Below are 12,251 nucleotides of genomic sequence, written 5' to 3'. Positions count from 1 at the left end.
GAACTAATGGATACAGATTTTTTTACACAGGTGCCCTGTATTATGGCAGCAAAGTTGCTCCAGGTTCCATCCCATCTTGGGTCAACCCTTCACCAACGCCAATGATCCCATTGCCTGTGAAAGGAGCTCAAGTGCTGGAGTCAACTCCTCCTCCACATGTGATGAGAGGTAAAAGAACAACACTTCCCACATCTCAGTTGGATCATAATCTGTAGAGCTCATTTATTTATATATGCTAGTAAAATCACTGTGCCCTGGGAAGCTAGTTGACTTTTCTGGGCACCGTTGCCTTTCATTCAAAGATAGCTCCCTGTGTTAGTCAGCTTGAGCTGCCGTAACAAACTACCACAGTCTTCGTGGCTTAAACCACAGAAATTTATTTCTGATAGTTCCGGACGCTGGAAGTCCAAGATCAAGGTGCCAGCAAGGTATATTTTTTTCTTGGCTTGTAAGAGGCCGCCATTTTGCTGTAGGTTCACACGGCTTCTTTTTTGTGTGCACACAAGGGGAGAGAGAAAGAGGGCAAGTTCTCTGGTGTCCTTTCTTAGAAGGGCAGTAATTGCATCATGGGAGCCCCACCTCATCTAACCCTAATTTCCTCCCAGAGGCCCCATCTCCAATTAACATCATGTTGGTAGTTAGGGCTCCAACTTATGAACTTGGAGGGACAAGTCAGTCCATAGCACTCTGTTTCCAGCTGTATGAGGTGAACCTTCTGGAATGAGAGAGATGCTCCTCTCATGCAGGGAACACCGACAAAGTGTCAATGGAAAGAACATCCTCTTTAGAGGTTGTTCACACCACCTGTGTGAACTTGAGCAAGTTACTCCATGTGTCCACACTTCACTTCCTTCGTATTGAAAGTAGGCATAAGGATATTTACATAGCTAGGTTATTGATTAAATGTGAAACCATCTTTAAAGGGCTAGCCCATGATAGCCCTTCAATAAGTAGATGTTATTATTAAAGACTAGGAACTATAAATTTTGTCAACACAAATACATGAATGTTAAAAAAAGGTTAATGTTTCCTGTATAGCTACATGTTATTTTGTGAAGTTGTTCCTTTGTTTGTTTGTTTGTTTTGCATAGTGTATAAAAAATCCTAGTTTTACTATCTTAGAAAAACCTTTCTACAAATGATTTCATTGGGAAGTACGAGTGGTAGATGTGATCCTCTGAAAGTTGGAAAACGCACTTCCTTATGAGAGCTTAGACACTGCAGCTTCCTTGTGCAGATTTCTTTGCCTTCCCAACGTCAACCTCTCCAGAGTCTCCTCTCCCAACCAGTGAGAGAGGAGCTGCCTGGGGGAGCTCAGAGAGAGTCTCCTCTCCCGTTCCTGGTCTTGTATTGCTGCCTTTCGCCGAAAGAGATTACAGCTGCCCAGTTAGCTAGACCTCTGTAGAAAGCCAGTGCATATTTTGCTTTGTTTTCTTTCCTTTTCATTAGAAGGGAGTAAATTTCAATGTTCAAAGAGAGAGCACATCCCTCTCCCTATCAGAAGGTCCACAATACCAGCTTAACTTGGGTTGTTTGAAATTTAAATATCAGAATAGCTCCTGATGTCCTAGAAATGTGCAGATTTTCTGCCTGGAATATAGACTCTTCCATCCAGAAATCCTCAGAACCAATCTCTCATGTATTCCCACCACTCACCAAACATCGTATTACAGCAGAGAAAACGGAGCAGGGACTTGGAGTGGACACTGAAAGTGATTTCTTCTCACCCCTGGCTCATCTCCAAAATTATTATTCATGGCCAAAAGCCATTTGCTTCCTTACTCTCTCATTGCTGGTAATGCTTCCCAGAGCTGCCCCTCTCCTCTCATACTGCATCACCTCTGATGCTGAGCTCATGGAGGACTCTGTGTTTAACATTCATGAGAAGTGGCAATCTCATCCAGCTGCACTTACGAGGAGGAATCTGTGTGGGAGATTATCGTGCTTGAACAATAGCTGTATTTACCATGCCTTTCCAATGAGTGGCTTCTAAGAGCAAGAGGTAACTGTAATGACAGCGAGCGAGCCGCTTAAACTGTTTGCAAAATAAAACTTCTGTAGAAAAATGGAAAGATAAAGTTAATTTATGTTTAAGCATCTTCCTTTAGTAAGAATGCAGTGCTTCCTCCAAGTTTATAATCTCTCCTGTATGATGTAGTAAAGAGGATGAGGTCTTGGGAGTAGAATGTTCTGGAGCCAAATTCTGCTCACGTGACCTTGGGCCACACACTGAAACCTCGTTAGGTCTCAGTGAGCCCACCCAAAGATGGGGATGATAATACCTCCCCAGCAGGTGGTTGTAAAGTAAGTTCCTGTTTCCTAGCAGAAGCTCATCAAACACTGGTTAGTTTTATGCCCATAAACCCCAGGTTCTTACTAATCCATGAAGTTAGTCATGGGCGGCCTCAATCTACTTTCACCCTAATCAGAAGTTAAAGCTGCACAGACTAACTTGAACATGATGTTTCATTGCTGTTGCCTAGAATTATAGCCACTCAACATGGCCGCACGGATTCATTGTTGCTCATCAGAAGGTTTGATTGGCAGAGTTGGGGTTAATTAAAATGGCAAAACCAATCATTATCTTTAATAAAAGCAATCTCCTTCAAAGGAAATATTTCAAAACACCATATTTATGTAGAGGAAGGACAAGATTATCATAATAAAATGATTTCTTAATTAAAAAAAACAAAAAAAAAAAAGAGTTGAGACCCTTTGTTCTGTGTTTTAACAATGCCCTCTAGTGCCCAGCCCCAACAAAAAATCAATTAACTGAGTATATTGACTACACAGCATGAGCTTGGGCATGTGAGGGGTGTAAAGAAGTACAAGATTTTGTTCCTGCTCTGGATTAGTGTAGCCTCGATCTCAAGTTCCAAAACACACACTTGAAAAGGAATGAGCACTTCAGAGTGGTTGGGAAAATAGGCTTGTAATCAGACAGTGTGGCTTTGAGCCATAACTCTGTCACTCACTAACTCTGTGATGTGACCGGGGCAGGTCACCTGTCCTCTGCAGAGATACAGTAAGCATGAACTGAGTTAACATTGGCAAGGAGCTTTGCGAGAATATCTAGAAAACAGCAACCTCTCAATGGGTAGTAGCCTACTCTTCTTATTCTAGAAAATCCAACCACTGCAGTCATTTCAAGTCAATCCTTCCTCTTCAATTCCCTTAATGTCTCAGGCTAGAAGCCTGGAAGTGCTAAGTTGTTCTTTTCCATTTAGTTACAGATATTGTGGATTCTACCAGATGTCTCTTGAATGTTCCCTCTCTTGCCAATCTCATTCACCATCCTAGTTCTTGAATTTAACATTTCTTGCCTGGGTTACTGCTGCTTTAGCTGCTAAATCATCTTCCTATGTCTGCTTTCCAATACTTAAGATCAGTGATTTTCCTAAAACGGGGGTCAAATCCTGTCGCCTTTATTCTCAAAAATAGTCCAACAGAATAAATGTCCATTCTTTAGCATGGTGTTCCATCGTCTGGAGGACCTACATTTTCAGTCTTATCTTTTTTCTCCATTCTTCAAGAACCTAGCCTCTAGTCACGTTGAGTTACTTTCTAAACAGATCATCAACTTGTGATGGAAGTATTCCATGCCTTTCCTCCTTCTGTCCACTCAGAATAAAACATCTCTCTCCTGTGTCTTTGTCTTCCCCTCTTCTCCTACCTTCAAGACTTACTTCAAAAGCCCACTCCTTTATAAGGCCTTTCTCAACCTCCCCCATGGAGGAGTTGATCATCCTTTCCACTCCATCCTCAGAGCAAGGTACTTGGGCTGTTTTTGTATCATTTACTTCCTTCCATCTTATATTAGCGGATATGCCTCCTCCATTAAAGAAAAAATAATGTTCTCTTAAAGAAAATAATTATTCATGACACTCGTTAAAGCACAGTAAGGAAGACTTGATTCAAAGGGGCCATCATGATGGGTGTAGAGACCCCTGCAATGGGGTCTTGCCGTGGGGGAGAGAGATTGGACTCACTCTGAACACAGCGTGGGAAAGCAAGAGTTCATAGACAAGGAGCAGGGTGGAGTCAGTGGGTGGAAATTACTAAGAGGAAACATCAGGGGTGAGGGTTCTGGCTAGCCTGACCTAACAGGATTCTCGCTGAAGGCAGGCCAGGGGATCAGTTGTCATCTGGAGGATGGTTGGGATGAGGAACCCAATCAGATATCGAGAGTCGGGGCTTCTGGTTGAACTGACTTACCAGGATTCTTGATAAAATTGGACAATGCAGAGATGAATGCAAGTCCAAAAGCCATGCCTAGCTGAAAATTTCAGGGGAGCCTGAGTAGAGTTCTGTCAAGGACAAAATTTTTGTCGCTCCTTCAGTCAATTGTTACTTTCTTGAAGGTACAAAACACGACATTTATAGCAACACCCAACATTGCTAATTCAGTGTTTTGGACACAGTTTTTTTTCTCACCAAATATTTGATGAATGGTTAAACCAACCAACAAACAAAAAGATCAGCCAGAATAGCAGTGTCCAGTAACAAAGGAGCACTCTCTTGGGAGTAGCTTGATCCTTCATTGCTCTTGGAATTGATTAATACTAATCTGTATACCAACAAGTAAGATTATGTCTCCTTTATTTTTATGCACTGTGTATGGCTACTTAAAAAATAGGTATCTTTTTATCTATCTATACACACATTCACTGTATATATATATGCACATATATAATATATATATATGTATATATAGTGTGTGTATATATATGTTTCTTATTCCTGCATCTTTCTTTTTCATTTTTCTCTAGCCTGGTACATATGTGATAGCTACAGAATAAATGTCCACCATATTTGTAAAATAACGTAAAGCTCTGATGGGAGCTCCATGAGGAAGGGACAATGGACTCGGACCGCCGGGCCCCCAGTGTCTGGAACAGTACCTAGTATGGAGTAGAAGCCCAATAAATGTTTGTTCTTGTTAAATTAAACATGCTCAGGAATAAACTACTGTTCAAAATCATCTTCCTTTCCATGATTTTGTTTTCATTTTCTTTGTCTATTTTCCAGTTGAAAACGACCCACACTTCATCATTTACCTGCCCAAAAGCCAAGAGAATATTTGTTTCAATATTGACTCAGAACCTGGAAAAATCCTCAGTCTTGTTTCTGATCCAGAATCAGGTAAAAGAAAAAGATATTGTTTTTGAATTAGACGATTAGATCATTGTTGCGCTTCGCTGCTACTACCTGGGATTTCTTTCTTTCCCACCTTACTAGAAGTCCCATATTTTTCAACTGCCAACAATTAGTAAAAGATGAATTATAAACATATTCCTAAGTGTTTTAAATATTACAGATAAAACATTCTGAGTATGAGTATGAACTAGCAAGACTTACGATAAAATTAATTTAAACTACAATAAAACACAGTTATAGTGAGGGTTAGGAAGGAATAAAATGTTGGTAGATCTTGAAGCAAAAAAAATACTTTTCCCATATTGTAAAGTTTTATAAATTTGAATTTTTGCATTATTTGAATTATTTGCACACGTGCAAAACAATGGCACATGAGAGAGAAAAAACCATTTTTTTTCTGTAGGGATTTTGGTCAATGGACAGCTCATTGGTGCCAAGAAGCCCAAGAATGAAAAACTAAGCACCTATTTTGGGAAACTGGGATTTTATTTCCAAAGCGAGGATATGAAAATAGAAATCAGCACTGAGACCATCACCCTGAGCTGGGGCTCTCGTGCGTCCACCTTGTCCTGGGCTGACACCGCTCGTGTCATTAATCAAAGGCAAGTATTGTTATTAGAGCTGAATTCGAGGCTGTCCTTGATGCGTGACTACATAAATAAATCCAGGCATCCATGACATAAACATAGAATTTAAAGTCGTCATTTCGAATCTGAAGAAGTCAAGGTCCAGAAGCACTTCTGTTACCCACTCCCCTCTTCCTGGAGGCAGAGTCCACGTTTTGTGGTCAGTGTGTGTCTCAGCACTGACATAAGGCTGGTCATATAGGAAAGACTGCATAACTATGTGTCAGGTAAGTAAATAAATCCATCAACCAAAATCCACAGCCCGTTCTGTGTCAGTGTGCTCAGAAACACTATGATTGTGCCATGTGTCATATCTTCTCATTAGTATCTCTTGTTTACATACAAACATACAATTTGACCGATTTTAGAGCTGGGAGTTAAAACAACCACATTCTATAGCAAAAACGTTGTAAAGCTCTTGGAAAAATAGTGGGGCTGTGTTGGGAGGAATGGAGAGTTCATACGTGAGGCAAGAGGAATGACTTTCTGAAAAGAGTCTGTTCTGGAATGGTTAATTCCATTTCCACTTTTGTACTAGGGTGCTTGTCTCAGTGAAGAAAGAGAAAACTGTGACTGTCACCCTGGATAAAGAGATGTCCTTCTCTGTCTTACTTCATCGCGTTTGGAAGAAGCATCCAATCAACGTAGACTTTTTGGGGATCTACATTCCCCCCACAAACAAATTTTCGCCTAATGTACATGGACTAATAGGTAAAGTGTCAATCAACCATCTGACAAGCGTGGGACCACTCTCATGGTCTTGAGCAACTTTGGATGGCAGCGGTTAGAACTTTGGAATGTGACAGGTGTGCACTCAAGAGCACAGGGAGGACCCATATTCTGTGCCCGGGTCTTAGTTTATAAAGGTGGCTGAGTGACGACTCAAAGAGGTCAATGGCATTGAAAGAAGCTTTTACTGTTAGTCTCAGTTTCCTCTAGAAACAAGAGGTGTGGCTCACAGGCAGGACCACAGGAGAAGGCCAGGTTTGGGTCAGGAAGCAGAAGCAGGAGGAAGCTACAGGTTTAGGCCAGAGCCTTTCTTGGGGTTTCCATGGGAAAGACATGGCAGAGCAGGGTAAATAGCTTAGGGTTGGCTGGTTTGCATAATGCCCACGGGCTTTGGGTTATAGGGTGGTCTCTAGTTGCCTGGTCCCTGGCCCTGGAATGTTTCTTCTGGGTTGTATGGGCCAGATGGAGGTCTTCATCTGGGTTGGTTAGTTTGTACATCAAAGACATGCTCCTGGCTGAGTCCTTTGCTATCTTTCAGAATTGGCTAGCCCTGGGAGGGACAGTCTCTTCCCAGCCAGACAAGGTTTTTAAAATGTCAAAACATCATAATATACAGAAAATAAAAAACATGATTAATACACACAACATAGCAGTGCGGGGTGATTCAGTAATGCCATGGCCAGGACCATCTGCTGTTCCAGACGGGGTTTTCCCTGAACCAGGATTTCATCATCACAAACTGGGCAATTTAAGAGACGGGACAGGTAAATTTTATGTTTTACGCTGAAGATATTTTTCCTAACTGAGGAGAGGTGACCTGGTTTAGGAAGTCAGTGATAATAAGCAGGATATCTAAGTCAACTTTCCCCACTTTTTAAAGACTGGTTCCAATTTAAGCGTATGACATCACAAGCCTTGTTTCTAGGATTTGAGCTATGCTCTCAGGTGCTGACCTTTGCCCCCTGCCATCAGGGAGTTCGATTTTCCTCCTGGTCCAGTAGGTCAGCCTTTTCTGTACATGACTGTGGGGTGAGCAGCACAGATTTTCTCTCAAGAAGGACCCCCTCGCTCCCACTGCTGCTCTCTTTTCCTCCCAATATGTCCTTCTCTAGAAATTCTGGAGGGAGGACCCAAATGCAGTTTGGATCAAGTGATGAGTCTGTCTTTTTATTGACCCCGGGACCACAAGTAAATCAGTGTCTGGACCTTGTTTCTTTAGGCCAGTTCATGAATGAGCCAAAGGTACACATCTTCAATGAGCGACTTGGAAAGGACCTCAAGAAGCCAGAGGCAAGCATGGAGGTGAAAGGACATAAGCTGATTGTCACCAGGTAGGCCTTGGATGCCACAATAGAAATGACAGTAATGAAAAGGGCTCCGACTAGGGTTGGACTCACACAACAAAATGGAAGAGCAAGAAAAGCTGTTTTAAGCTTTACCTATGTCAAACTAAACAATTCATCAGTAACAGGCACACATAACATTTGCATAAGGATGTTGCAGACAGTCTGTCTTAAGTGCAAATAATGACTAGATAGATAAGTATGTACCATAAAATGCCAAGATTAATTAATCTATTGTTGTCACCTTCATACATTAGAAGCCCTGTGGTCACAAGTTGGATAATTGAAAAACCTGATTAAAGGAGGAAATCATAAAAATACATACGTGCCATAGCACTAGAGAAAGAATGTATATTTTATGCAAGGTAGAGTCTTCTTTTTGAGTTTGTATCTAGTGAATGCATTTTTTTTTTTAAGATTTTATTTTTCCTTTTTCTCCCCAAAGCCCCCCAGTACATAGTTGTATATTATTCGTTGTGGGTCCTTCTAGTTGTGGCATGTGGGACGCTGCCTCAGCGTGGTTTGATGAGCAGTGCCATGTCCGCGCCCAGGATTCGAACCAACGAAACACTGGGCCGCCTGCAGCGGAGCGCGCGAACTTAACCACTCGGCCACGGGGCCAGCCCCTAGTGAATGCATTTTTGTGTAGCTTTTCTTACACAAACCATATCCGTATGCTTCGTTTTGAAGTAAGAACTTAGATACGTGTAAAGCATTCTGAGTGTAAAATTGTTATAAATCTTTTAAATTTGTCCCAGTCTTTTACAGTTGTCTCACCCATGCCCAATTTAGCATCGTTTTAAAGCTTTTTTTTTTACCTTTTTAGGGTTTTTACAAAGCAGCCAACCTTACTTTCTGAGAAATGACTCTTTTTGCACGCACGTGTCATTGGCTTCCACAAACTTAATTACACCATAAATTAACAATAATTATTAAACCATAAAATTACAATAATAAATACCACCACAAAAACAGATTTGTGAATCAAAACAATGGACTCTTAGTGAGTATACCATTCAACAGGAGATCAATGAGTTACCAATGGGTATCAGTAAGCGTGTTTTATAGAAGAAACGGCGAGCGCAGTTAATAATAGTAATAGTGTTATCTGAGATTGGTAAAGGCCCAGCTACTACACTCTAATGACAAAGGGTAAATGTTGGGTCTCAATTTTATTTACTGCAAGCACCTCATGGTGCTTGACTGGAACCAAGTCAACTTGTGGGCCATGCACAATTATATACATTTGAGAGCTCATTAATGGCAATATGCCATGTGACTTTTCAAAGCATTAGCTTCTGTATCCTTTAAATGAAAGACGTGAATTTCTGAGAAACAGCTGGCATCGCCCTTAGAAAGAATACTCACTCATACAGTGAAGGTGAGAGGCATCTCAGATTCATTCTGCGGGTAACACGTGAGGTTACCCTCAACACGTTGGAGTCTATTTCCACCTTCTTTCCACTTGAAAGTTAATTTGCACTCTTTACCTTGCTGGAAAAGTCCACATTGGTCAGTCTCTATAAGGGTTATTTGAATTATCTAAGGACACACTCCTTACTCTCTGCCCTTTCAACACCATGCCCCAGACTCTGATGTTCCCTATGACTTGGGGAGCAGGGGTGGGTGGGGGTGGGCAGATATGGTGCTAGAAGGGGTGCAAAGAACAGCAAGGGAGGGGACATAGTCTCCTTTGCAGATATGCAGGCTGCCCACGCCTTGGTCTGTGCCCTAAACGTGTGCACCATTTTCCTTGCAGAGGCCTCCAGAAAGACTACCGAACAGATATAGTGTTTGGAACAGATGTTCCCTGTTGGTTTGTGCACGACAGTGGGAAAGGTTTCATCGATGGACATTACAAGGATTACTTTGTGCCTCAGCTCTATAGCTTTCTCAAACGGGCTTAAAGGTTTCTAGTTTTAGAAATTATACGTATAAATGTACATTTTTTTCCTGCCACTTTTGCAATCATTCTTCAATTTGAATAATTAAAAACCAACCAGACAGCACGGTGGCTTATAAAACCTGTTGACACATGGGAAGAAAATAAAGGATTTGCAAAGAAGCTTTAAGATTTTGTTGCGCTTTTGAATGCTAAGGTGTGTTAATCAAGGCGGCGCAAAGGAAAGCTGCTTTGGCGTGTCCAGAGGGCACCCAGACACAGCCCTAGATTGGGCACTGGCTGTGATGACTTCGCCATAGCTGAGTGTCAGGTCCTCAGTCCTTGCAGACTGAGCACATTTTCACACTGCCATCTACATGGGAAGTTCAGTTATGAGAAGGTTACTTGGTGAATGTGGAATAACAGGAGAAGTACTTGGTCTTGTTTTGTAGCTGTATCTACGAAAGCCCTGTTACCCTCTGTCGGCATAGCCTTGCCTAGGTAACTCTGATGGCCCAATACTCTTAGCCAAGCTTCCTTCATAGTGCTGGCCTTGGGGACTCTCTGTAGTCCAAGAGGCCTGAATTAGTTAGGGTTCTCCAGAGAAACAGAACCAAGACAATACACTTGTACATATATAAACACATACATATATCTACACACATACAATATCTATACACACACATATATACATATATACAGTAAAGTAATTTATTATAAGCTGATGTTCTAGTTTGAAGACTGTTAGGCAATCTTGCAGATGAAGTGCAAAGGCAGTCAGCCGGAGAATTCCCTTACTCAGGGGAGGGGCAGTCTTTTCCTTCTATTCAGGCCTTCAACTGATTAGAGGAGACCCATCCACACTGGGGAGGTCAATCTGCTTTACTCAGTCTACCTACTTAAATGTACATTTCATCCCATGGCCCAGTCAAGTTGACACACAAAATTGGCTATCACAAGGCCTTAAACAACCTTATTCTGTTCACATAGCCATTCTCCAAATATAGCACAAGTGGGTAGGTATCTGCTTATTAAATTGCAATCACTTCGTACTTCTGCCTCCCTGACATTATTCCAAGATCACCTGGGAGATTTTGTTGCTCCCAAATTCTTCACGTTTCAAATGGCTTGGGATATTACCTCCCATGGCTAATTGCACACAGTGTTAGTGTTACCATGAATTCTGAGAATCATAGTTCCAAGTTCTCTGGGAGCCCCCTCCAGGAAGCAACAAGTTTCACACAAATTTAATGGATTTTGGACACAGAAGCTTCCTCAGTACTCCTTGTAGCCTTTTATTTTGTTTGTATTTAAGCAATTCCTAAGAGCAACGCCATTTAGATTTTAAACTTTATATGATTAGAATTTATTTCAAAATAAATTAACCAGAAAATTACGTCCTAACAAAAGGCTAATGGTACTCATAAAGCAGAAAAAATAAACAACAAAGTTAAAGTGAAATTGGGTGGCTTTCTTGTGTCTGCATTAATATAGTGGATTTGGGTAATACGGTCCAAGTCTGATCTGTTGTAATTATGTGTTTTCCTTTGTTTATAACTTTCCTTTAAAAACCAATTCCTAAAATGGATATATTTTCAAGAACCAAAGTGATAAAATTGCAGAAAAAATTTTAAAGGTACATTTTTATGAAGCATTCTCTCCATAATTTGGTAAAAACTATTTTTCCTTTTTAGAAAGTAGACAAAACTCTCTCTTTTTGAACATACTCAATCCATTTTGAAAAAGCAAGTGATTATCTTTTGACTTAAGTGTAAAATATTAAACAAAGGTGATTGGTTCTGTAATGTAAAGATAACCTCAGTGCTGAGGACATAAATGGCATTGCCTTTTAGTTTCATTCTTCTATAAAAATTGGTCACCTATGACTTTTTAAAAATCTACTATATCTTTTCCATTTCCTAATTCAAAAACACTGATCTTAAAATGCTCATTTCAACATAAACTTCAAAAGTGGGTTCTTATAATTAATTCTGTCACTTGGCAAAAATTTTGACTTTAACACTTCTACCTTTAGATATGAAAGTTTCTATGTAAGTTTAGTTTGATTCCTTTCTATACGTAAGTTTCGTTTGATTCCTAGTATTTTATAAGTGCTCAGTAGTTTTAAAAATAATGATGAAAATCTTGGGGTGTACTTTTTTTTTTTGAGGAAGATTAGTCCTGAGCTAACTACTGCCAATCCTCCTCTTTTTGCTGAGGAAGACTGACCCTGAGCTAACATCCGTGCCCATCTTCCTCTACTTTACACATGGGACGCCTACCACAGCATGGCTTTTGCCAAGCAGTGCCAGGTCCGCACCTGGGATCCGAACTGGCGAACCCCGGGCTGCTGAGAAGAGGAACGTGTGAACTTAACCACTGCGCAGCCAGGCCGGCCCCTGGAGCGTATATTTATACACAGGATATTGAGCAACAGAGTCCTATCAAAATAAACTAGATTCAAAATCAAATTCATATGTGTTATTCAAATTGTCAAAACTTTTATTAATAGCT

General features: G+C 40.8%; 1 protein-coding gene across 1 annotated transcript in view; it reads left to right on the top strand.

The window, feature by feature from the left end:
* Window positions 1-9,927, top strand: part of ITIH2 (inter-alpha-trypsin inhibitor heavy chain 2) — a 39,871-nt gene extending 29,944 nt beyond the window's left edge. Inside the window, exons 16-21 of the mRNA XM_001916932.5 lie at window positions 31-168; window positions 5,029-5,142; window positions 5,561-5,759; window positions 6,322-6,494; window positions 7,732-7,843; window positions 9,615-9,927. Of these exons, the coding sequence (XP_001916967.1) occupies window positions 31-168; window positions 5,029-5,142; window positions 5,561-5,759; window positions 6,322-6,494; window positions 7,732-7,843; window positions 9,615-9,762 (884 nt within the window). The 3' untranslated portion in view covers window positions 9,763-9,927. The remainder of the gene's footprint in view (window positions 1-30; window positions 169-5,028; window positions 5,143-5,560; window positions 5,760-6,321; window positions 6,495-7,731; window positions 7,844-9,614) is intronic.
* The last annotated feature ends 2,324 nt before the right edge of the window (window positions 9,928-12,251 follow it).

Source organism: Equus caballus, chromosome 29, assembly GCF_041296265.1.
Source record: "Equus caballus isolate H_3958 breed thoroughbred chromosome 29, TB-T2T, whole genome shotgun sequence".
Classification (NCBI taxonomy): domain Eukaryota; kingdom Metazoa; phylum Chordata; class Mammalia; order Perissodactyla; family Equidae; genus Equus; species Equus caballus.
This window is presented reverse-complemented; position numbering and strand designations above follow the sequence as displayed.